Consider the following 27,589-nt stretch of genomic DNA (forward strand, 5'->3'; position numbering starts at 1 on the left):
TGTAAGGAGACCTCATAAAGGTTGGGGCAGGGTTCTGTTCTTATCTTTGTAGGAAAATAGAAAACACTCATTGTCAAGAAGTCAAGAAACCTTAGACATCTAGATGCCTAAAGAAGAAAAGAGAACTATTCAGGAAGAATCAATAAGCAAAGAAAAATCTGACTTATGTTACCAATATTCTCTACAGGGTAAAATCTCACTACCTAAACATACCTATCTCCTTACTTCTCAATATAATGGTAGCCCTGACTCACTTAAAAATAAAAGCTGGCTTTGGCATTAGAGTGTGTCTTTGTCCTTCTCTGAACCCAAGCATGCTTATTAAACTGAAATCTAAAATCTCTGTCTCATGTCAGAAAAGTCACCTGATATGGCACAAAAGAAAAGCAAATATTTAAGGACTATTTTATTGCTACTAATTGCATACTCCTTTGGTTTTATATTGACCTCTTAACAGCTTTTCTTAAGATAAAAGATTTTTTATATATACATATATTACATATATATTTAAGACTTTTGGTCATGATATTAATGGTCATATAGAGTATTACTAACTAATTCTAGAAAAAGGTTTCATCTACCTTTCTATACATGATTTCAGTTCAGTTTTCTGCTGTGAACCATGAACACTCTTTTTTTTTTTTTTTTTTTTTTTTTGGTTTTTAGAGACAGGGTTTCTCTGTGGTTTTGGAGCCTGTCTTGGAACTAGCTCTCGTAGACCAGGCTGGCCTCGAACTCCACCATCGCCAGGCAACCATGAACACTCCTAACAGCCACCTTTGAAGTCTCCAAAAGGAGAATGAGGCTCCACAATGACAGTCTCTCCAGGACTCTGTTAACACCACTAAGCTGAAAAATACCACATCAAGATTGCCTTTGGATTACAATTGTTCAGGACAATTTCAAAGTGGGTAACAGAGATGATCCAATCTAACAGTCTACTCTAGCCAGGACTCGAAACAAGCCTTGCCTTTTCCCAATACGCAGAGACTGGGTAGCAAATGATAAAGTTACCTCTTTCAGGATTTGACAATTAACCAAAATCTTTTCTTTTCAGGATTCTTTAAAGATACCATTGCTCCTCCCCCCACCAGACAGCAAAAGTAAATTTAAGAATATGACACCCACATTCCCTTGAGATAGGGTAGGTGATTTTTGGTTGTTCAATGGATTGTGGATATTTGTCATGGTTTAGGGGTGTTGGTTATAAGTTATTATTGGTAATAGTCAGAAAAAAAGCTAACGTAAAAATTAGATTCAAGGTTTTTTTTTAAATAAGTAAAAGGGGGATAAAGCTATGATAAGATAAATGGGTAAATTATTGAATCTACTTTTAAAAATCAGCTATTATTTTTAAATATTTTACATTGGATTTGACTTTTGTATCTTGTATACAAATTTTGTCTATTGATACAAATTTGAGATTAATTTTGTTAAAATATGCTATGCATATGTTTCTAATCTTGTTCAAGTTATTGTACCTATACAACTCATTTATAAACGTAATGCAAACTTCTAGTTTTTGAAAGCTATTATTACTTACTGTTTAGGATAATAAGGAAATACAAGTTAGTAATTAGTCATCTATTATAATCAAAATTATAGTCATGTTAGGTATGTTTTTTTTATAGATTTATTTATGTATACAATATTCTGCCTTCATGTATGCCCGGACGCCAGAAGAGGGTGCCAGATCTCATTACAGATGGTTGTGAGCTACCATGTGGTTGCTGGGAATTGAACTCAGGACCTCTGGAAGAGCAACCAGTGTTCTTAACCACGGAGCCATTTCTCCAGCCCTAGGTATGTTTTTAAGGTCAAACAAAGGTATATTTTAGATAGACAGATTATCTTCAAACACTTTAGAGATTTACAGAATATGGCATGTAAGATGTTTTAATAATATAGGCTCTTTTTTTTTTAAATAACAATGAGACATGTCTGCTCCTAGCAGCACCAATCTATTTCAGGGAAGATAATGGGCATCAAAGAAACTCCACATGGAGTTAACTTTTTTGTGACAAAAGTAAATCACTGGCCAAGAAAATGCCTTGTCTTGATTGTTGACAGTATGCTGTCCTAATTAGGCAAGCAGGACACAAAGGAAAGTGACTGCCAAACATTGGGATAGCCTTTTAGATCATCCTGCTTTACAAAATGCCTGTCAGATAAGACATTGCAGAGGAACTTTGGGTGACTATCCAGGAACTCACTTGTTTCTGTCATTTTTCACATTTTTTTGGAAGTACAAGCACTTTCTGTTTACTCAGTTAATATATTTCTTTGGGGTCTCTGAGGGAGTTGAAGTTAGATGGTTATAGTTACAGTTTTCCTTATTTACCTGATGCAGAAAGCTAGTTATGATAGAAAGTAAAATAGGTACAAGATTTTGGACTCACCAAGGCAGGATAGATATGAAGTATTTTCTCTGAATTTGCCAAATGCAAATGGACTAGACATTGTTTATATATTTATTGACTGCATATATTGTATCTAGTTATTGTACTTATTGTATATAGTTTTTCTTTTATTAGTTATAGCCTTATTTTTATTTTAGACAAAAAGCAGAAATATAGTGATATCTCAATTGTACTTTCATAAATTTAATAAAGCTTGCCTGAATATCAGAGAGTAAAACAGCTCCACTGTTCAGTCTTACAGATCAGGCAGTGGTAACACACATCTTTAATCCCAGTCTCCACACTAGTTTGCCATAGAAACCGGGCAGTAGTGGTGCATGCCTTTAATCCCATCCCCAGAGAAGAATATAAGGTGGGAGGAGACAGTTCTCAGGCAATCTTATTGTCAGGATTTCTGGAGGCAGGACTGCCATTTGAGACTGAAGTAGAGGTAAGTGCCAGTGACTTGCAGTTTTGCTTTTCTGACCTTCAGCTTGAACTTCAATATCTGTCTCTTGGTTTTTATTAATCACACTACAAGTAACCCCCAAAGAACCTCAACTGTCTTTTAAAAAAAAAGAGAAATGGTTAGCTATGTTTACCAGCATGATCTTCAACACCTAGCAGAAAGTATAGTTAAAAAATTACAATAGTATGATAAAGCAAAAACCCAAAAATCTAGACTCTGAAAAGAGACTAAAGATAACTCAGGTCTCATATCCCATTAAATGCTATGTATAGGCAATTGCAACAACTCCCAGCTATGATACAAATCTAAGTTCTACCATGACCTACTTGTGAACAGAGCAGAGGAACTGAAGTCAGATTCTAGATTGAGCAGAACCAGGGGACTCCAGGAGAGTCGTGTTAATCTCTTTATTGACTTTCTCTGAAAGTTTTCTTCCAAGATAGCTCAGGTTTGGATGGCGGGACAGAGAAGCAATGATAAACAGATGGTCTCCTCGCCACTTTCACCAGATGTGACCCAAGACTCATGGGCAGATAGAGGCTACATGTATAACGTCCCTAAATGTGCTCAACCAGGGAAAGGAAATACCTCGCCCATTGTGTTCCTTAGGCAAGTAGAGGGAGATATTTCTCCCAGAAGAATAAACAAAAATCCAAGGAAGAGGAGTTCACACAGGAGGATAATGTAGGAAAGTCTATATTATAGGCAGGTTCCAAGCTCTGTGTATATAAAGGTATTCAGATAGATTTATCTACCTTTTGGCACTCAATGGCAGCAGGTTTATACTCTTTTCCTTTTAATGTATTCCACTATTGCATTTTCTTAAAGTTTTTTTCTATTTCACCAAGTTATTTTGAAATATTTAATTTATTTTTATTATATATATATATGGTTATTTTTTCCTGCTTATGTCTGCATACCACATGTATGCAGTACCCATAGAGTCCAGAAGAGGGCAGTGGATCTTATGGAACTGAAGTTACAGATGCTATTATGCTTGATGTGGGTGCTGTCAACCAAAGCTGGGTCTTCCGCAAGAACAACAAGTCCCTTTAACCTCTAAGTCATCTCTCCAGCCGCACTTGCCATAGTCTTAATATAAAGTCATGGGTTTTATTCTTTCTGACAATCACAGCCATGAGAACAAGATAAAAAGAATAACTATTCAGAAATGAATGAAGCCATGGTTTTCCTTGAGCACGTCCTTTGGTGGATTATCAGTTGACATAATTACATTACTCTTGCTTAAACCTTGTATTTTAATCTTGTAAAATTTGTGTCTCCTAAGATATGCAACTATTTCAAACTAAACTCTTTCTGATTTCAACTATTTCCTTCTACAGAAAATCCTCTTTTCCGACCCACAGATTGTGGTCATCCTTAGGCAGGGACCATGCCTTTCATCAGTATGGGATTGGTTGTAGGAGAATGACTGATTAGTTGAAATTCCTAAAAAAGATGTTTGGGATCACAACTTTCATGGCAGAATTATGGCAGGAGATTACAGACTAGAGAATGCTGGATCCATATTAACATATAAAAGAAATCAACAGGCAGAGAAAGCTAAGAAATCATCCCTCACCTGGTCTTATTCAACAAATTGAGCATGCATAAGAAAAAACAAAGTATATGAATATTGGTGAGGAGGGCATACGTAGACGACCAATCAAGGGTCATGAGGCTTTGGGCCCAGTGTTTTTGAAGCACATTTTGTTTGTTTTTCAAACTCACTAGCTCCCTCTTATTCTTGGGAGGGCTTTCAGTTTAAATAGACTATTTGTGTTTGTATTTCTATTTTTGTCTATTTATTTCTGTATTTGTATTTCTAACCACATATCTGTGGTCCACTTCTTTGCAGCGAGACACAGAACTGGTGTATTTGAGCATGTGTTCCTATAGCTCCTGCAGGTTCCCTTCAGACTCAAATCTGTGTCTACAGAAGTTTGAGCAGAAACACTCAGCAAAGAAGAGTTTTATAAGAGGAAGTGACAGTCTAGCACTGTATCAGGGCTACAGATGGAGTACAAATCGATAGAAAAACCTACATATTCCTAGAAAGACAAAAAAAGTGTATTTGAAGAAGAAACTAAACTTAGTGTTTATTTTTATATAGCCCAGGATAGCCTTGAACTTGCTATTTCTGACATTGAATTCTTGGTTCCTTTAATACTAGAAATATATCCTTGTAGTAAATTTTCAATATGAGATGCACTTAGTGCCCATCAAAGGGTTACAGATAAACAGGAAGTGCTAGACTCCCTTCTTCCCCAGCTGGCAGGCTGTGTCTGCTTGTCTCAGATCTCCAGGGTGGAAAGGCTGCAAGCTGGTTATGTGCCTGGGCTCACAACAGGAGTGAAGGCACTTTCAAGCCTTGGGAGTTGCCATTAGATGAGGCATTGCATTTGACCATTAGGATGGGAAATCTGGGAAAGGGGCCATGCTGGAAGAATGTGGAGATTGTAATTCGCTAAAGTAGCAGCCTATGGGGAAAGGAGGTCTGGAATTTCTTGCAACTAGGAACTTTAAAAGAAGCTGTCTTGTCAGGTGTGATAGTGCACAGCAAAAATCCCTCAGGAGGCAGCAGCAGAAGGATCTCTGTGAGTTTGAGGCCAACCTGGTTTACATAGCTCTAGGACAGCCAGGGCTATATAGTTTCAAAATACCCAGACAGACAGACAGAAAAAAACCCACCGTCTTGCGCCAAGTCAGTATGCCAGCATTTTGGCCTTTTTTTTTTTTTTTCTTCCCTTTTTTCTATGCTGGTGTCCCATTTTGGAGGATGCTGTATTTAAAACTGCTTCACTTTCAGTAGTTTCTCTAATTCATTACAGAGTGAGGGTCTTGTTTTCCATGACTGTATTTAGTTTATAGACTTGAGTCATCACCCCTGGCTCTAAGCTCCACTTCTGTACGTATTTGTGAACACAACTATCTGAGAACCCTTTTCTTTGCCCATGCCAAGACTTTTTTTTTCAAGAATGTAAATTATTTAGTAATTTTCTTCAATATGTATCTTTAGAGTCTTCCCTTGTGAAGCCAGTTTCTACACAAGTTTCATGCCAACACATTCTCAACAATTTACTGTTTTTTCGACATCAGAAATCTTTACAGGCTCTTCTACTAATCCAGTTTCCACTCAAGTACCAGCTCTTCTTCCTGTTGGTTTGGAAGATTCTCAAAGCCCCCAGTCACAAGTATGTTCAAGTGCTTTAAAACATCCAAGGAAAGCCGGGCGACGGTGGCGCACGCCTTTAATCCCAGCACTCGGGAGGCAGAGGCAGGCGGATCTCTGTGAGTTCGAGACCAGTCTGGTCTACAGAGCTAGTTCCAGGACAGGCTCCAAAGCCACAGAGAAACCCTGTCTCGAAAAACCAAAAAAAAAAACAAAAACAAAAACAAAAAAAAACAAACAAACAAAAAAAAAAAAACCACATCCAAGGAATGACTTCTTCCAAATTAATCTCTGGACCAGCATCTAGAAACAAGAACGGAAGTTCTCTGACTTCACCTCAGATCCATAGTGTGTGAAATCAACTTTATAACAAATCCAACTAGAGTTCCTGAAGTCTTTTTAAAAATTGGTAATCCTTGCTCTTGATACTTGCGAATTCTCCCTTAGATAGGGAACTGCTTTTTCTGACTTACTAGCGTTTTACTACTAATTAACAATAATTATTGTATTCTAGTCTACTTAGGGTACTTATTTCAGGGTGGCCCGTAGAGCACTTCCCAGGCGCCTCAGGGAGAGTGAGGAACAGCCTAGCACAGCAGCGCCCTCGGGCGCCCAAACACTAAGAAAACCCGCCCTAAGCCTTTGGAACCCGGGCTACAGTTTCCGGAAGGGGCGGGGCGCGCGAGGGGGCGGAGCGGGCGAGGGGCGGCATCCGGAGGGCATGGATTCCGGAAGGGGCTGGGAGTGAGGGCGAGGGGTGGGCCGTGCGAGTGGGAGATGTCCGGCGGCGGCCGCGCTGGCGGGTCTAAGGTACGCTCTGCAGTCGCTGTGGAAACCGAGCGCGCGGCGCCCTGCTCCGTGGGCTTCCCGTGCTGGCCCTGGCCCGGGCTGATGGGCACGCGCGGGTTGTGGCGGTCGGTGTGGGGCAGGGCGCCCTCGCACTGTCCCCCTGCCCGGGAACCGAGCGCGTGGGCGGCAGACGGAGGACGGAAGGCGCCGCTGGGCAGAGATTTAGAATGAGTGTGTTAGCCGGAGTCTGGCCATTCATTCGTCCCCGTTTACTCTGTTGCTTACCACATCAGGACAGGAGGTATCTTCACTGCACCGCTTTCCCGCCCAAACTTTGTGAGAGGAGTCGCTTCTCCAGTGCGCACCCGCCGTCTCTGCGCTGCTGGCGTGGCGTGTAGGAACTCTTACACGGGTGACATTTAAGTGAACGTAACCTTCTCTTCGTTGCTCCGACGCTGTGTTCCTCACTTCCAGATGTTTGTTTCATAATACTCACAGTTTAAAACAGCAAACGGTGCTTCATTTCTTGGTCTGCTCTTCGTTTTAGCTGAAAAGCTTGCGGAAAGAATATCCCACGTAAATGCCTCAATTCCCTTATCCCTGCCATTCCCCTTATGTCTCTAATAGACCCGAAAGACCCTGCGAACTTCGTAGCTGACTTAGAGAGCAAAAGCACATATGAACTATGACTTAAAAACTAATTCAACCTGGAGGCAGAAGCTGAATGTAGGGATCTTGTAGGGATGCTGCTTACTGTCTTCTCAGCCTGCTTTATTACAGAACCCAGGACCACCACCATGCCAGAGACAGCATCACCCACAATGGGCTGGGACCTCCCCCATCTATACCAGCTAAGAAAATGCTCTTACACGTTTGTCTGCAGCCTGATCTTATGGAGGTTCCTCCTCTAATATATCTCTAGCTTGTGTCAAGTTTACATAAAACTAGCCAGGACATCTTCTCCAACATGATTTCAGGTCCTCATCACCAAACCTTTTATAAGTGCTTCTTGTTGGATGGCTGTCACTTGACAGACAGTATTTAAACCCAGTGTACACTTCCATTTGAAGTATGGCTTTTGATTTTCAGGAAGGCAGGAGAGAAGGAGCTATTGGCTTAAGAACATTTCACTGTTCTAGGAGGATTTAGTTCTATGCAGAATAAGATTAGTTTTCTTTGGTAGGAAGAGAGGGAAGAAGGAGCTGAGTACATGGAAGTTTCGTGCACCTTTATAACGGCTGCTATTTTCTCCCTTAGGGAAGATGTGACAGGCCAAGTTAGGCTTGCATGGAGACAGATAAGGAAGTGTGAGTATGGAACTCTCTTGTGTGTGTTTGAGTGTAGAGGGCTAGGAAATGAGTAAGAATGTTCACCAAAACTGACTGGTAGTTTGAATGTAATTGCCCCCATGAGCTCCTAGGGAGTGACATTATTAGGAGATGAAGCTTTGTCGGAGTACGTTTGGTCTTGTTGGAGGAAGTGTGTCACTATGGAGACTTTGAGGTCTCATATGATCAAGCCACGCCCAGTGTCTCACACCAGTCCCTTGTGCCTGTGGGTCAAGATGTAGGACTGAGCTTCTCCAGCACTATGTCTGCCTGAATGCCACCACGTTGTACCATGATGATAATGGACAAAACCTCTGAAAATGTAAGCCACCCAATTAAATGTTTTTCCTTTATAAGAGTTGCTGTCGTCATGGTGTCTCTTCACAGCAATAGAAACCCTCCCTAAGACTTGCCCAAAGACACACCGTTAGAAAATATGGAAGGAGCTAGCCTTGTCTTTGGTTTGTTGTATAGTAGTCCTATAGACTGGTGATTGGTTAAGTTGGTTGGAATCTTAGTAATTAAGAGGCAATACTGAAGTGGTTGCTCCTAGAGTGTGGAATGACATGGGGGTAATTTCAGTTGGGAGGGGGATAGTGACTGATAGAGCCAATGGAAAAGTCCCACTTGGTTCTCAGACACATACAGTCCAATCAGAAACTCACTGGTGGTGCTTCTGTGTGGGAAGAGGTCATGATAGTTGTTGATAGGTATTTTTAAGTGGAATAATAGAATGGATGACTAGAATCTTTATTTGTAGAGTTAGAGATTAATGGGGGAAAGTTTGATACATTGCACTAGCTCTCTGACTAGGAAAGTACACATTATTTCTATGTTGTAATTTGTCCATAGATAGTACCTATTAGGATTGGCAAGAGGATTGAATAACAAAAATGCTTGGGATGACGTGCTAAGAATATAATCCCTCACTGCATGTCAGTAATAATGAACTCTGTTAGTTATAGAACTATAAGGTTATTTGTATGAGGATGACATGGATCCTCTACTACATAGTTTCCAAATTTTCATGGAATTCTTTTCTTCCACATTGGCAACAAGGACAAAGAGGAGGCTTTAGTTTTTTTAAGGTGCTCAATGATGGTAGAAGATTCTTAGTTATTTTGACAGGAGGACTTTGTGGTTCAGTTTAAGGTTTTGGTCATCTTATTTGATAATTTGCCTACTATAACTCTGTTTCTGGGTATCAATATGTAATATTGGATCTTTGTCTAGAAGTTGTTATATCCTTAAAATGAAAGACAAACAGCTAACTTAGTGAACAATGTAAAACAAATAATTTACACAGAATACATTACTTTAGGGAAAATACATTTTCTTTTTCATCAAAGTAATATATGTTTATAGATGAGGTAAAATAGTATGAAAAGTTTATTATGAAGGCATCAGCCACTTTCCATATTCATTTCCTTTATATTTTTGAGGCAATTATAGGTTGAGATAATTGTAGGAAATAATAGAGATCTCAGATATATTTTACCAATTTTTTCCTAATGATAATATTTTTCAAAACTATATTACAATCAAGTCATCAATATATTGACATTAGTATATTGTAACTGTATTACCCAAATTTCTTCTATTCTCTTCCCCTCCTCTCCCTTCTTTTTCTCCCCTCTCTCTCTCTTCCTCTCTCTCTGCATGTGTGCATGTGTGCAAAACAAACAACCCCCCAAAACAAACCAAACAAAAACAATTTAAAATCCCTACCATAGATAGGGTGGCTTATACATAACAGGAGTTTGTTTGTCCCTGCTGGATAGTGTAAGATCGGAGCACTGACAGCCAGTGTTTGCTGAGGGCTACCTGGACTATACACAGCCTTCTTGCCATGTCATCCCGCCGTAGGGGGAAAATGAAAGAACTCACCAGGATTTCTTCCTAAAAGCAATGGGTTTTATGCCTGCATTTCCCCACAGATGTGTTGTTCTACTTTAATTCATCACCCTCCCCACTGTCTTCCTACCCTCCTTTGGTGGACACCCTTCCTTTCCTCAGATGGCCCTTCTTGCTGCTTTTTCTTCTTTGTCTTTTATTTTGAGACAGGAGCTTGTGTTCTAGACTAGTTTCAGACTCAGTATATAGCCAGGAATTACTTTAAACTTCAGAGTGTTGGGATTGTAGACGTGTGCCACCATGCCTGGTTTTCTATAGTGTTGGAACTGTGACACTGCCGATTTAGCTGCATCCCCAGCCTCCCTTCCCATGTGTTTCATTATCCTTTTGTCACGCATTCCATCCCTTAAGATTTCTTACTTCTCATGATTCCTCTAGTTTCATGACCTACACACAAACATTTTAGTACATACATACATACATATATATATATACATACAAATATATCCATCAATATGTATAATTTTAAGTTTAGATTCCACATATGAGAGAAAACATTTCTCTTTCTGAATCTGATGTAATCAACTTAACATAATTATTTCCAGTTCCATTTACTTTGCTGCAAATGTTATGATTCTGTTTTCGTTATGGCTTCATGAAATCCCTTTATGTATGTATTACATTTTTGTTTTTAATCTGTTCATTTGTTGATGGATATCTTGGCTGGTTCCATTTTCTGGCTACCATGAAAGAGCAGCAGCAAACATGGATATTCTCTCTGGTGTGTTGACTTAATGTCCTCAGAGTATCTACCTGAATGTCATAGCTGGGTCATATGATAGTTACATTTTTTGTTTTTCCCCAACATGGAATCCTCATGTTGCTTTGCATTGTGTCTATGTAAATTTGTGTTCTCATCAATAGTGAGTAAGGATACTGTTTCTTCATATCTTTACCAGAATTTATTGTCTTTTTTTAAATTTATTTATTTATTAAAGATTTCTGTTTCTTCCCCGCCACCGCCTTCCATTTCCCTCCCCCTCCCCCAATCAAGTCCCCCTCCCTCGTCAGCCCAAAGAGCAATCGGGGTTCCCTGCCCTGTGGGAAGTCCAAGGACCACCCACCTCCATCCAGGTCTAGTAAGGTGAGCATCCAAACTGCCTAGACTCCCACAAAGCCAGTACGTGCAGTAGGATCAAAAACCCACTGCCATTGTTCTTGAGTTCTCAGTAGTCCTCATTGACCGCTATGTTCAGTGAGTCCGGTTTTATCCTAGGCTTTTTCAGATCCAGGCCAGCTGGCCTTGGTGAGTTCCCGATAGAACATCCCCATTGTCATGAAAAAGCTTCTGAACAGCAAAGGAAATGATCAGCAGAGAAAAGAAATTGCCTACAGAATCAGAAAAACATCTTTTTCCACTACTAGACAAATGATTACTATCTAAGAAATATAAAAAAACAACAAAAACTACACTGAAATCTCAAAACAAATAGGAATGGCCAATAAATTATTTTTAAAGTCTTTAGCTATCAAGGAAATATGAATTAAAACTGCTTTGAGATCTGTCTCACCCCAGTCAGAATGGCTATCATCAATAAAAAAGAAAAGACATGCAAACTTCAAGAAGTCCTTTGCTGTTCAGAAGCTTTTTCATGTCATGTAATCCTGTTTACTAATTCTTTGGGTTATTTCCTATGCTGTTAGAATAAGTTCTTTCTGGGGCTGGAGAGATGGCCCTGTGGTTAAGAGCCCTGGCTACTCTTCCAGAGGACCTGGGTTTGATTTCTAGCACCCGTGTGGTTGCTCACAACTATCTGTAACTCTAGTTAGTGGGGATCTAACACTTTCTTCTGGTCTCTGCAGGAACTGGGCATGCAAGTGGTACATGGATGCACATGGAGGCCAAACACCCATGTGCATAAAATAAAAGGAAATTCTTGCTTATGCTTGTATGTTCAGTCCATGCTCAAGACATCAGGTCTTGCATTAAGGCTTTTGATCCATTTTACAATGGCTTTTGGTGAGAGATAGGGATCAAGCTTCATTCTTCTACATGTGGAAATGAAGCATTCGCTGCATCATTTAAGAGGCTGTCTTTTCTCTGATGTGTGCTGTTTGACAGCTGTGTCAAAATCCAGGTGGCCATAACTGTGTAAGTTTATTTCTGGGTCCCCTCTTATACCTCATTCATTTACATGTCTGTTTTTGTGCCAGCATCATGCTATTTTTGTTATTATGGCTAAATACTCTAATTTGAGATCAATATTGTGATACTTCCAGCATGGGCTTCTCAGCTAAGGATTTCTTGCCTGTGGAGTCTTTTGCACTTACATACAAACTTTAGGATTGTTTCTAGTTATATGAAAAATGTGATTGGGATTTTGATGGAGATTTCATTAAATCTGTCAACAGATTTTTGATAATGTAACTATTTTCATGATATTAATTCTGGCTCTTCGTCAGCATGGAATATCTTTTCACTTACTACTGTGTTCATTTTTTCCCCAGTGTTTTATTTATTTCTTTGTTTATGGGAGGGAGCACATGGTACACACGCCACAGTTTGAGTGGTGAGGTCAGAGGACATTTGCAGGATTTGGTTTTTTTCCTTCAACTATGTGGGTAGGCTTGGCAGTAAGTGCTACCACTGAACCATCCTCGCAGCCCTCTTCAGTATTGTAAAGTTCTCATTGTATGGGCTGTAATGATGGCTCAGTGGTTGAGAGTGTGCACTGCTCCTACAGAAGACCGAGTTCAGTTTCCAGAGCTCACATCAGGCAGCTCAAAATGTCTGGAGCTCCAGCTCCAGGGGATCTGATATTTGTGCCTCTGTGAGCACCTGAGCTCATGTGGACAGACTCACACGGAGATAAACACACATGCACACTCTTAACAATAAAATAGATCTTTAAAAAAGTTTTTATTATAGTGTTCTTTAGCCTCTGTTTGTAGATATTATTTCTTGTTTGAAGCTATTGTAAATGGGATTTTCGCCTCTGATTTTTTTTGGAAAGTGTTGAAAAATTACTGACTATTGTAAAGATTACTTTTATTATGTCTAAGCATATATGCATGCCTTGTGGGCACCATAGCTCATTTGAGGAGGTCAGTGGGCAACTTTGGAGTTGGTTTTCTCCTCCTCCCACTGTAATATGGGTTTGAGCCAGCAAATGCCTTCACCCACTGAGCTATTTTGTTGGCCCAAAATTTTAACATTTTTCTCTTCAAATATATACCGTATGTGTGTGTATGTATGTATGTATGTATATATATGTATACACACACACACACACACACACACACACACACACACACACACACACATATATATAACACATTTCAGGGATAAAGCCAACTTGACCATGGTGGTTAATCTTTTTGATATATTCTCCTTGCAAGTATTTATTGAGCATTTTTGAATCTATGTTAAAGGTTATTGGCCTATCATGTATTTCTGTATTTCAGGGATATATTTTGGTAGATATCTTCTAGTGTGTGTGTATTTCAGGGATAAAGTCAACTTGGTCATGGTGGTTAATCTTTTTGATGCATTCTCCTTGCAAGTTTTTTATTGAGTATTTTTGATTTTATGTTTATAAATGTTATTGGCCTATAGTTTTTAAGTAAAAAAATTTAATTTATTGTTGTTTCTCTACTTGGTTTTGGTATTAGAGTGATACTGACTTCATAGAAAGGCTTTGGGAATACTCTTGGTTCTTTCTTTTTTTATAGTTTAAGAAGGCTATATAGTATTTAGGGTGTGTGTGTGTGTGTGTGTGTGTGTGTGTGTGTGTGTGTATCATGGACTATGTATGGAGGTCAAGAGGACAACTTCTGGGATTTGGTTCTCTCGACCAGGTAGGTCTCAGCTTGAATTCAACATTGACAGCCCAGGCCTAGTGTGGCAAGTCCCCACTGAACAATCTCACTGGCCCTCTTACTAGTTTTTCTGGATTCTCCACTATACGTACACAAATTTTCATAGTCTGCATATACACATTTTACCACTTGAAGTGAATTATAGAATTTTTTTTATATATTAAAAAGGAAAGTCATCATTTTCCCTTACTTTCTGTCACATTCAACATGATCACTCCTGTTATCCAGATGTGTAGGAGATTTAACTTTGTTCCAATCAGTTTGTCAGTAAACACTAAATGGGATCCTATATATAATTTTATTACATTCTGATGCTTTCTAATTAGAATAATGTAAGATCCCACAGGTTGAGGGCTTATTTCTGTAGACTGCTTTTGCCTCAAATGCCAGTAGCAAGATGACTTTTCAGTATGGTCCTAGTTTGCTTCCCATTGCTGTAAAAAGACCATGACAAAAAAGCAACTTGGGGACGAAAGGATATAGTTCATCTTACAGGTCAGTCTATCATGAAGGGAAGTCAGGGCAAGAACTCAGAGCAGGAACCCAGAGGCAAGAACTGAAGCAGGGGTCATGGAGAAATGCTGCTTGCTGGTTTGCTCAGCTTGCTTTCTTCTGCAACCCAAGACCATTTGCCAGTGCTTGCTTTTCTCCTGCAAATGTTTTTGGCATCTCTGTAAAATATTAAGTAGCTGAAGTTATGTGTGCTTGCTTCCATTTTGTTCCAGGAAATACTTTTATTTTTTTCTTGATTTCTTCTTTGATCCATTCATCATGTAGTAATGAGTTGTTGAATCTCCATGAGCTTGTGTATTTACTAGCGATTTGTTTGGTGTCAAGTTTAAGTTTTATTGCATTGTGGTCAGATAGGATACAAGAAGTGATTTCAGTCTTTGAATTTGTGATTTGTTTTATGTCCCAGCATGTGGCCTATTTTAGAAAAGCTTCCATGCGCTGTTGAGTAGATGTGTATTCTTTGGTGTTTGAGTGGACTATGCTGTAGATACTTGTGAAGCCCATTTGATGTTTGATGTCAGTTAGTTCTGATGCTTCTGTTTATTTTTTGTTCAGACAGTGGTGTACTGAAATCACTATTAATGGGTTGATGTTAACTATGTCTTTAAATCCAGGAGTAGATTTTTTTATGAAATTTAGCACCCGAGTTCAGTGAATATATGTTTAGGATAGTAATGTTTTCTTGGTTAACTGTTCCTTTGGTTAGAATGAAGTGTCTATCTTTATCTCTTATGATTCACTTCAGTTGAAGTGTATTTTGAAATTATTTTGCCACACCTGTTTTCTTTCTGGTTCCATTTGATTCGAGTGTTTTTCTTTATCCTTTTACTCTAAGGTAATACCTGTATTTAAAACTGAGATTCTTGTAGACAGTAGATAGGTAGATTTTGCTTCTTGTTTCATTCAGTTAGTTTGTGCCTATTGATCAGAGAATTGAGGTCATTGATATTTAAAGATATTAGTGAAGTGTGTGTGCTATTTTCTGCCATCTTGTGGTCAGTTTTTGGTCTTGCTGTTTGTGTTCTCAGTGGTATTTGTGTTTTAATGATTATGGCTTCCTAATTCTTTCCACAGTCTCTCTGTTATACTCATTTCTTTTCTTGTTCAGAAATAATGCCTGTTGTATTTTCTCAGGCTTGGTTTGCTGGATATAAATTGTTTAGGCTATTTATGTTGTGGAAACGTTTTCTTTCAGCTACAGCAGATAGTTTTGCTTGGTATATTAATCTCTGATGGTTATCATTGTCTTTTAGGACTTGGAATGCATTGCTCCAGGCTCTTCTGGCTTCCGAATTTCCTTTCAGAAATCAGTAGTTACTCTTAATGGGTTTTCCTTTATATGTCATCTATGTTTTTTCCCCTGACAGCCTTTCATACTCTTTCTTTGTTCTATATACTTTGAACTATGATATATACCTTGGGATAGTTTCCTTACTGGACTTAATCTGTTTTGTGTTCTCTATGCTTCTTTTGTCCACGTGAGTGCGTTTTCCTTTGTTTGGAGATCTCGCTGAAGATCTGTTCTGTGGCATTGACCTGGGATTCTTCTTCCTCATCTCTTAGAATTACTTAAAAACTTGATCTTTTCATGGTGTCTGAAATTTCTAGTCTATTCGTCTCCTGTGATTTTTAGAAAATTTCATATTCCTTGCTATTTTTGTGCCTAGATTCTTTACTTTGTCTTCCAGTCCCGATATTCTATCTTCTGTTTGAGTCATTTCTATTTGTAAGTCTCTCCTTTGAATTTTCTAGTGGGTTATTTGGTTTTTTAATTCCATCTTCATTTCAGTTTGAGTCCCATTCAATGTTTCTAATGTTCACATTCTGGATTGTTGTCTTCATTTTTATCACCCCTTTGTTTTTGTTTTCTTGGGCATCACTTGAGATTATTTTCTACTACGGTGTCTTGGGGTCCTGTTGCATATTTAAGGGAACTTGAGGGTGTCAAGACATGAGGCAATCAAACTGTCCTGTGTGTCTTCCTGGCTTGCCTTAGTATTCTGTTGCATTGAAAAGATGCCATGACCATGGCAACTTATAAAAGAAAACATTTAATTGGGGCTTACTTATAGTTTCAGAGATTTAGTCCATTTTCTTCATGGTGGGAAGCAAGGTGGCATGCAGGCAGACGTGGTGCTGGAGAGTAACTGAGAGTTTCACATCCAGACCCGCAGACAGCAGTCAGAGGGACACCAGGACTTGCTTGAACCCCTAGTGACCCACTTCTCCAACAAAACGACATCTATTCCCACAAGGCCACATTTCCCAATCCCCCAAGTAGTGCCATTCCCTGATCACCAAGCATTCAAATGTATGAGCCTCTGACAGCCATTCCTATTCAGTTCACCACATTCCGTTCCCTGCATAGACTTGTAGCCATATCATAATGCAAAAAAGAAAAGAAAAAGAAAGAAGAAAGAAAGAAGGACCAAGAGGAAACCTTAAAAGTTCCCACTGTTTAAATCTCCAAAGTCTTCTGAGATTCATGGTAATCTCCAACTTTGACCCCTGAAAAATCAAAATCAAAAGACAGCTCATGTGCTTCCAGTTTACAAAATATATTATATGTTACTATTCCAAAAGGGAGGAAAGGGAGAATAGTGAGGAAATACTGGACCAAAGTGAGACCTAAAACCAGCAGAGCAAACTCCAGCCTCTGCATCCCATGCCTGATGTCAAAGGACTTTTCAGACTTCCAACTCATTTCAGCTTTGTTGACTACATTACACTCTCTCTCTTGGGCTGGTTCCACCCCTGGTCTGCAGTTTTTCTTGGCAGGTTTCTCATGGTTCTGGCATCTCCCAGCATCTTGGGGTCTCTATTGAAATCCAGGCTTCACCTTCACGGCTTCATGTAATGGCCTCTCTAGGCTTCCATGCAGGGACACCCCTGACATATGCCTGGCCTCAGCAGCTTTCTTTAGCCATGGAGGGAGATTCTGTAACCCCTTTCTTGTGTCCTTGACTCCAAAGCCAGAACGACATGGCTGAAGCTGCCAAGTTCTGCTGCTTGCTGGGCCTGGAACTTGGCCCCCTTGTTCAGTTACATCTGCAGCAGCTTTCTGTTGTTGATTGTTTCCTTCCCTGCTTAAGCTTCGCTCCAGTTCCCTTCCACAGCTTGGATGGGATCTTGCCTTGAGGTCATCACTCCCTCTATTCCATTTCTTAATCTATTTATCTCCTTGAGCACAGAATTTAGATCCATTACACAACCTGGTGTTCCTTTTCTCCTCAAACTGTACTTCTTGTATTTTTTCTTGCTCAGCTTGCTCCTTTTTATTATAGATCTGAATAAGATTGGCCACTAATAACCACATGGCATGGCCTAAACTAGGCTGTTTTGAAATCACTTCTGCCAACGCCATTAATCCAAAACTGTTCAATTTAGCTTTGGGCAGACTTTTTGGGCAAGGGCAAAACGCAGCCATGTCCTCTGCCAAAATATCACAAGAACAGTCTCTAGGCCACTTACTAATATTCTTCTCTTGAGATGAGCCATCATAATATACATTGCTCTCAGTCCTGTCTTCCACGTTCTTACTAGCTTGGCCAATAAGCCCCACTTAAATTGTTCAACTGCTTTGCTCTTATTATCCTTCCTCCCTCTCTTCCATTGGACTACTGGAGCTCGGCCTGGTGCTTGGCTGTGGAGCTCTGCATCTGCATCTGTCAGTTACTGGATGAAGGCTCTATGATGATAGTTGGGGTAGTCATCAATCTGATTACAGGAGAAGGCCAGTTCAGGCGCCCTTTCCACTATTGCTAGGAGTCTTAGCTGGGGTCATCCTTGTGGATTTCTGGGAATTTCCCTGGTACCAGGTTTCTTCCTAACCCATAACAGCTCTCTCTATCAAGATCTCTCTTTCATTATTCTCCCATTCCATCCCTCACACAACTGGACCAGCCTCTTACCTTTGACTTCATGTCCAGACAGTCTTGAAAGTCTTGAACTAAAGGCACCAAGATTGCAGTAAGCAAGGGAAGCTACAGAATACAAAAGGAGATATTGGAATCCTTTCAAAGACAAAAGTCAGACGCTAGCCAATTAACAAATCAAATGTTCTGAAAGCATACAAACCGAAAACTAACAGATCTGAAACCAATTAAAGGTCTGAAAGTGAACAAATCTGAAAACATTGGAAAGGTTAGGAATCAAAAATGCTTCTAAAGCAAACAAAAAATTGATATCTTTAACCAGATATTTCAAAGCAAAAAACAAACAAATGTTCAACCCCCAAGCACATCTTAGAATAAACCAATGAAACATCTGTCATATCAAGTATGATCTAAGCCACAGAAAGAACTCATCTACCAGCTAAGTCAGTGCCCGACAGTTGAGCACAGAAGGCCCTGTGGTGGCAACTTGTGCCAGTCTGCTTGATTGTTCTTGGTGGATATCTGTGCAGAAGCAGCATTCACCTCAAGAGAAATAGTTTTGCTTTGTTTCCTGGACCTAAAATGAGTGATCATGCATGTCCAGGAGGATGGATTCAGGTTTCCCAGAATGCTATGTTTCAGAAAATTAACAATTTCATGACGCTTTTTATAGAAAAAGTACAAAGTCAGGGACAGCCTACCTGTAAACCATGGTAAGATGTGTGGGCAGACTATTCAAATTGCTTTTTCTCCTTCTGTTTTTCCTAAGATATTATTAGTAGTATGCATTTGTACTTAAATTCATTTTGCATTAATCCTTTTTCATGTAAAGAGATATTTAAACTTTATCCTGCTTCTTTCTAAAGTTTATCATTTCATTATTGACTAGTATAACTGTGTTTTGCTTTGCATTGAAGTGTCAGCTACTGGTTTACATTTTTTTTTTTAAATGAAAATAGATTCTTCACTCTGATGTGGGAGTGTCTTATATCAATCTGTTGATTTCATTGGTTAAGCAATAAAGAAACTGCTTGGCCCTCATAGGTTAAAACATAGGTGGGTGGAGTAAACAGAACAGAATACTGGGAGGAATACAGTTTGTGTGTTGTTATTTTGGGCATAAGCTAGCAGGCGGCCGGGGTGCTGGGGACGCAGCCCCGCTGCTCCTATTACTACATCACTCAGATAATACATCCTGATCACAGTTTCTCCTCCACTCCTTCCTGCTCCATCACCTTCCCTCTCCCCCAGATCTACTCCGTTTCCTCTTCAGAGAAGATCAGGCCTTCGAGAGATGACAACCAAACAGGACAAAACAAGATACAATAAGGCAAGGCAAAAGCCCTCAAAAAAATGCTGGACAAGGTAACCCAATAGGAGGAAGAGTTAAAAGAGCAGGCAAAAGAATAAAGAGACATAGCCACACCTACTGTTTGTCTCACAAAAGCTCCATGCTAAGAGCCATAACATATACAGAAAGACCTGGTGCAGACCCCTGCAGGCCCTGTGCTTGCTGTTCAGTCTCTGTGAGCTTGTGTGAGCTCACAGTTGATTTGGCGGTGGGCCTTGTTTTTCTGCTCACCCTTCTATAGTCTTTCTGCTCTCTCGTCCATAGGGTTCCCTGATTTTCTAGGGGAGGGCCCCAATAGAGACCTCCAATTTAGACTTTCCGTATTATATCTGGCTGTGGGTCCCAGCACCTGTTTCTGTCTGCTGCCAGAGGAAGCCTCTGATGATGACGGGACAAGGCACTGATCTATGAGTATAGTAGAATATCATTAGCAATCATTTCATTAGCCTTCCTTCCTTCCTTCCTTCCTTCCTTCCTTCCTTCCTTCCTTCCTTCCTTCTTTCCTTCCTTCCTTCCCTCCTTCCTTCCTTTCTCTTTTTCTTTTCTTTTTTTGCCAGTTGTATTTGGTTTTACCCTAGGTCTCTGGTCTATCTAGTCTGTTTTCTGGCTATCCAGGCAGCTAGGGCATGGGCTCCTTGTTATGGCGATGGCCTCAAGTTAAACCAAGCATTGGTTGGCCACTCCCACAATCTGCTCCACCATTGCCCTACCACAAAGCACAGATTGTACTTTGAAGGTTTTGTGAGTGGGTTTGTGTCCCGGTTTCTCTTTTCAAAACTTACAGAGTATCTATCTTCTCTTGCCAGAGAGACTAGAACATAAGGGTGAAGGCTCCATGCAGTCACCAACTTGACCTCTCTGTGTTCAGTGTACTGTATGGATGTTGTCCTCGGCAGTGGGGCCCTGCTGTCAGTTTTCAGAGAGCAACTCTGTCCTAGCTTCAGCCTGGGTTGTTTAGCAATCTCCATGGCCAAAACCTCAACTGAACGTAATCCAATCCCACCACTGAAAGCCTTGCCTCGGTACAAGAGATGGCTAGTTCAGCCTCCATATCCTCCATCGCTAGCAGTTCTCACTAGGGTCACCCTTGTAGATGCCAGGAAGATTCCACTGCACAAGGTTTCCACACCATTCCCCTGGAGTGTCCCAGTTCCAGCTGTCTCTCCTAGCACTCTCTCTCCCAGCGATCCCTCTCACCCAGTCCACTTGCATGTTGTGCTATTGACGATGTCCTTTGCCTTAGAGAAGCTGTTCAGTTTCATGAGGTCTCATTTATTAATTGTTGATCTTAGTGCCTGCACTATTGGTGCTCTGTACAGAAAGTCAGCTCCTATGCCAATGCATTCAAGGCTACCTTCCTCTTTTTCTTCAATCAGATTCAGCATGGCTGGATTTATGTTGAGATTTTTGATCCACAAACCTGAGTTTGTGCTGGGTGATAAATATGGGTCTATTTGCATTCTCCTATATTCAGACGTCCAGTTTGACCAGCACCATTTGTCGAGATGCTTTCTTTTTTCCATTGTGTCTTTCCACCTTTATTAAAAATCAGGTGCCCGTAGGTGTGTAGGTTTATGTCTGGGTCTTCAATTCAACTCCATTGATCAACGTGTCTGTTTTTGTGTGTGTTTTTTTTTTTTACTACTATAGCTCTGTAGTACAACTTGAAATCAGGGATGGTAATACCTCCAGCAGCTCTTTTATTATTCAGTATTATTTTAGCTATCCTGTTTTTTTTTCTTTTCAAGACAGTGTCTCACTGTGTGGACCAGGCTGGACTTGTGTTCAGAACTCACAGAGATCTGCTTGCCTCTATCTCCTGAGTGCTGGGATTAAAGGTGTACGTTACTACACCTAGCTTTTGCTTTTCCATATTAAGCTGAGAGTTGTCTTTTCAAGATCTGTAAAGAATTGTGTTAGAATTTGGTGGGGATTACATCGAGTCTATAGATTGCTTTTGGTAGAATGGCCATTTTTACTACTCCTACCAATCCATGAGCATAGGAGAGCTTTCCATCTTCTGAAATATTCAATATATCTTCAATTCCTAAGAGATTAGGGATACAAGAGATATACCCAAACATAGTAAAGACAATTATAACAAGCCTATAGCCAGCATCAAATTAAGTGGAGAGACACTCAAAGCAATTTCACTGAAATCAGGAACAAGACCAGGCTGTCCACTCTTTCCATATTTATTCAATATAGTACTTGAAATATTAGCTAGAGCAATAAGACAATGGAAGGAGATGAGGGAATACAAATTGGAAAGGAAGAAGTTAAAGTGTCGGTATTTGTAGATGATATGATAATATCCATAAATGACCCCAAAAGTCCTATAGGGGAATTCCTACAGCTGGTAAACACCATCACTGAAGTGACTAGATACAAGATTAACTAAAAACAAGCAAGCAAACAAAAAACAAAACCCCCCACACCACCACCACCACCACCACCACCACCACCACCACCACCACCACCACCACCACCACCACCAAAACCAGTAGCTCTTCTTTATCAAATGACAAGTGGACTGAGAAAGCAATCAGGGGAACAACACACTTCACAATATCCTCAGTAATGTAAGTATCTCGGGTGTAACTCTAACAGAACTAAGTGAAAGATTTGTATGATAAGAGCTCTAAATCTGCCTCAGTGTTTCATCTTGCTGGTGTGTCCACGGTGTGTTTTCCTTGTGTGTTGGCATATTCTTTTCTTTACTCTTTTCCCTCATTTGACTTTGATAATTTTTTGTTGTTTATTTTTATAGAATAGTATTTCTTAAATTTTAGAAGGGGGGCAGGTTCTTAAATTTTAGAAGGGGGCAGGATTCAGGATAATTTCTGTACCTTATATTACTTTCTTATGGATATTAAAATAAGGCCACTTATTTCCTGTTATGTAGATGCTTCTTGGTACTGCTTTCTGCTTTCTTACACTAGATATTTTCTTTGTCTCTCTCACCCCTCTGTTGCTGAGGTAATCCCACTCCGGGTATTTTGTTCTCATTCTGTGGGCTTGTCCAGCAAGGGAGCTGTGATAGATGTTTGTCTCATGCTGCCCTTAGCCATTCTCATCTATCTATATTTTATTATGCCGAGGGTCATCACTCTAGGTCCACATTCTAAATTGCTAATTCTGGTCCTAAGCCTGTCTTCCTAAGGCTACTCATCTGTGGGACGTATCTTAGCTAAAGGTCGGGTCCAGTGTCTAACAGAGGTCTCTGATTTGAGGGTCAGGATCCTGGGGGAGACTCTCTGGCTGCAGGGCAGATTAAGGTGGCATCTCTCCAGATGTGCAGAGCAGAACATTGCTCTTGATCTCTGCTTATATACTGTATACTGTCCAGTGGACATCATGGGTTCTAGGACTGTGTCTGGTTTATCCTGTGTGAATGACGTCACTAAGTTCTGATTATCAGGTACAGCCTTGCGTGTAGCAGGGATCGTTTTTACAAGTCTAAACGGTAAGTTTTTTTTTTTGTTTTTTTTTTTTTTTTTTTTTTTTTTTTTAGCTATTATAGGATTGTTGGTAGTTTGGCCTCACTCTTTCTTTGTAGTTTGTTGGTCAGTTATCAGTGGGTTTTTGCTTTGCTCTGACGATTCAGAGGCATTCAAAAGCTGTGCTTTTACTGCCACCATTCCTGGGCTCCAAATTGCTGATTCTGTTATAACAAAGTTGGGTTTTTTCTCTATTTTTTTCTTTAAAAATGATTTCTGCAGAGGAAAAGGAATTGGCGTATAGCGCACCCTTCGTTTCTAGAAGCGAGGCCACAGCAGTCGAGAAGAGCAAATCTGAAGACAGTGGAAGCAGCTGCCTCTCTCTCTAAAGCGTGGCTCAAGTGTGGAGAAGGATTTCAGAACACTTCTGAGACCCTGGTAGGAGAGCTATAAAACTGTTTTTCATGATTGCAGAAGATCCTGGGTATTTAGGTATTATAACTAGTTTCTTTGGGATTCTCTTATTTTTCAAAGCACTTCTTTTCTTTTTCATGCCTTGAGTTCTTTTAATAATTGTGTCAAGTTAGTATTTCTCTTCATAGTCTCTGTAGAATCTTTCTCCTTGTTTGAAAATGAAGAGTGCACACTGAATGCCGACAGGTATGAAATTACTGAGCTTACTACTATTTATAAGAATTATATTTATGGGGTGTCAGTTTGATTCCAGTTAATTTTTATATATCTTGTAAATTACAGAGGAATGCTGAAATAAACTAAAGACAATATGGTTATAGCTAGTAATGAGTGGTTAGTCATATATATGAGAAGCCATTAACATTGACTATTATGTGAAATGTTTCAAAGCTCAGCTTAGGGTTTAGAAAAATATGAAAATGATATGTGTGTCTGTAAGGACTATGTTCTGGGAAATCTCGGTGAATATTAAGAAAAGCAGAAGACTATGTCAAGGTTGGTATAATTTAATACTGAATATTTTACACAATAGTATAGTTTAGCCTTTTTACATGAATCAAATGTTAAATTATTTTTATTATTATTTTCCCTGCAGTCATTAGCAAGTGAAAAGACAACTATTTTTGAAAACCCCCTGGAATTATCTCCAAGCCCAAAGAAAGGTAACAATGTTGTGTTTATTTTTGTTTCTTAAAATTTTTTACCCCTGATCTTGGAGACCATAACTTTGGAGTCCTTAGATATGTAAGCAAGTGATCTATCACTGAACTAAAGTCCCAACCCTTAATATGTTGATTTATTGACAGATGAGACTTAAAGCTATTTTTTTTTCCGTGATTTTTTTTCATCCTTTTAAGATGTCACACAGTTGACTAGTTCATATATTCAGGGTTAGTGATGTAAAGGTATTTCTGAGAACTTGGCTTTCATCCCTGTCGTAATCTACGCTGTTCTTCCTGGTCCTGCTGGTGACTGCTAACATTTTGGTGTTCTTACTAGGTTTACTGTAATCATAGAATCTAGTGCCTTTCATGGCACTAAGACCATTGAAAAACAGATATGTATATTATAATTCATGACTAGCAAGATGAAATACTTTTGTTGTTGGGAGTCACCGTGACATGAAGAGCTGTATTAAAGGGTCATAGCATTAGGATGGTTGGGAGCCATTGCTTATCTAATAGGATAAGCTCAGGTTTAGGACTCCAGAGAGAGAATGAATAAATGAATAACCAAATGGTCTGCTTTGAATTCCGGTACCATAAAAATATTCATATGGAAAATATGAATTTACACTATAGGAACCACTATTACAAACTCAATTTTTGCGTGGCGCATCAGTTATGGATGCTTTCTAACTTCAAATACAACGGAACTGTTCACAAAAATCAGGGACTCATGTTATCTCCTGCAATAAGACATCCTCAGAGTCCAGCTATTTTGAGCTCTGTAATGTTAATATGGGATTGATTCTCCTGGGTGAAAGTTTACGGTAGGTTGGTATTTTAGGCCAAATTTTTGAGGAGACTGTTGTTTTTTATCCAGTGAACGTTGCTTTCTTTAGGAAAGCTAGATCTCTTTTAGCACTTTGGCTAGAACCTGTCGTACAGATTACTAGTTATCTCCACTAAAGATGGTGTGATGAAGGTAGGATTTGTATATGTGAATATTGCTGCTAGTAATGTTAGAGCTGGTTATCATGGAGAAGAGTGGACTTTGATGGTACCATCATCCCACCTCTGTAGATGGACTAGAAGACCTCAGAGGTCTTTCTGTCTTCACCTCTCCTGGGAAAACAAGCTAAATGCTCAAATCTCAGATTCCGCATCTTAGAAATGGGCACAAGACTGTGAGTTTTATTGGTTATTGTATTAGGTGAGCTAGGAATATAGATAAAATTCCTAGTTCCTGAGTACCTTTGAAGGTACTCAGTTGATGCCAACAGTTGCTGTTGTGTGTGCTGGCATAAAGAGCTGCCTGTGGACTTACCCACAATTCTGTACAGTGGAGTAACTTTCTGTGATCTAGAGATAACCATTTTAACAAAATTCTGTACAGTGGAGTAACTTTCTGTGATCTAGAGATAACCATTTGAAGCCATGTTATCATTTCATTTTCCTTCATAGATTTCTTTTTTCCCCCAGTCTTTTGAGACAGGGTCTCATGTAACTCAGGCTGATGCTGAACTTGATTGTAGCTGAGGCTGATCCTCTTCCTCTACCTCTTAAGTAAAGCAGGCATGCACTACCGTGCTCCATTAGAGAATGCTGAGGATTTGAACTCAGGGTTTCATGCACTCTAGGCAAACCTTCTAACAACTGGGCTACTTCCATAGCCTGTGTTCTTTTTCTATGCACATGAAAAATAAAATATCCAGAAATGTTCCTTTAAAATTTATAAAACACTGGCAGATATCTTTTTGAAATATCTGGTAGTGGTACAGAATTATACATTTCTTTTAGTGCCAATGTTCTTATATTTGTATCCATTTATGTTTAATTTTTAAGATGTAATATATGGAAAAACGTATATTTAAATACATATAGCTTATATATTTTTCTGCTGTTGTTTATTGAGTTTTGGGAGAAAACTAAGTATTAAATAAATTGCTACTTGTATTTAATTACAGAGTTCTATTAAGATAATTTTCTCAGGCCAGAACATATTTGACTCACAGTATTGATTTTTATTATATTGATGATATGCAGTGTATTCTGAAAGGATCAAAGAGTTTGTAGCGATATACTCTATTTATAACATGGCTTTAGCTAAGCCAAGATAGAGATATAAAAGGCCTAGGAAAGAGGTCAGGGGGAAAAGGTATGTAAAGCATTTCCTAGAACCGGTTCATTTTTAAAATAGCAGCTTCTAAAATTAGTTTAAAGTAGTCTTTTAGTAAGAATCCTAAGATAACATTTCAAACAAAAACAACAGCTCTCCAAAGTAAAAATCAAGCAAGCAAGTAAACAAACAAGAAAACCAACCACATTTATTTAGTAGGTTGAGGAGCAAATATTTTTATGAGAGCTGGAAAATATAAGTAAGGAACATAATTTGAAAACAATGTCAGGGTCTGGGCCTGTGTCTATGACTGTTCTTTATCTCATCCTTTTTTCATTTGTCTCTTACAACTTACTTGGACCCCAGCTTTTGTCCTTGGCTTTAATTCAGAGATGCCATGCGGGACTACTCATAGAACACTGTGAAGATGTAACACAGCATTGTTTTCGTTGTCTTTGGAGTTTTGTGCTTGTGTCTCTGTCCAAATAACATGCATAAACTTTCGTTCTGAGAAATGACAGCTGTCAGCTTTGTCATTTGAGAAATGACATTTGTCTTCTCCGCTTGTGTTGCAGGCGCAGCAGACGAGAGTCCTGGTGAGCTGGCAAATATAACATGGAGTTCGAGTGGAAGTGATTTCTCAGAGGAAGATAGGGCACTCCCTCAGCTGCAGAGAGATGGTGGACACGGCCGTGGAGCAGACAGGTTTTGTAGCAGGACTGCTTCACGTCCAGAAGATGGAGCCACTGAAGGTAAGTTCCCGGCTTCTGTTAAACATTGGGGTCAGCAGTAGTGGAAACTTAAATTCATATTAAACATTTATTATGAATTATGACTACTGAGTTATATCCTCTGTACATTTTCTTACATGTTTCTCATAACAACTGTAAGAAATAGATATTATAGTGGCTTCTTATTTTGTTTTTCCTTTTATATTTTGATATAGAGTATGTATAGCTTGGGCTTGCCTTGAACCTGAAATCCTCTGAGTTTGCCTCTCAAGTGCTGGGACTACAAACTGTACCACTATGTGGCCTGTCCTTACTGTGTTTGCTGTTTTGTTCTGTTTTATTGCAGTTAATATATTAGGTTTGATTTGCTCAGATTTAGTTGGAATTTTACTTTTACTCTGTAATGTCAAGCCAGTGTTCCTAATTTCTCAGCAGTGCTGCACCCAAGCTTCCTCCTGTCTTACTTGTTATTAATGAATAAGTATTACAAGAATCAGTGTGTGATAGATAACACTTTGTAGTCTATTGTGTTTA

At 39.4% G+C, this 27,589-nt stretch overlaps 1 protein-coding gene across 1 annotated transcript in view; it reads left to right on the top strand.

Moving 5' to 3' along the window:
* Positions 1-6,796: 6,796 nt before the first annotated feature.
* Positions 6,797-27,589, top strand: part of Spidr (scaffold protein involved in DNA repair) — a 213,039-nt gene continuing 192,246 nt past the window's right edge. The window contains exons 1-4 of the mRNA XM_005370370.3: positions 6,797-6,850; positions 23,352-23,507; positions 24,139-24,205; positions 26,900-27,076. Coding sequence (XP_005370427.1) covers positions 6,818-6,850; positions 23,352-23,507; positions 24,139-24,205; positions 26,900-27,076 — 433 coding nt within the window. The 5' untranslated portion in view covers positions 6,797-6,817. The remainder of the gene's footprint in view (positions 6,851-23,351; positions 23,508-24,138; positions 24,206-26,899; positions 27,077-27,589) is intronic.

The sequence above is a fragment of the Microtus ochrogaster genome, unplaced genomic scaffold (genome assembly GCF_000317375.1).
Source record: "Microtus ochrogaster isolate Prairie Vole_2 unplaced genomic scaffold, MicOch1.0 UNK77, whole genome shotgun sequence".
Taxonomy (NCBI): domain Eukaryota; kingdom Metazoa; phylum Chordata; class Mammalia; order Rodentia; family Cricetidae; genus Microtus; species Microtus ochrogaster.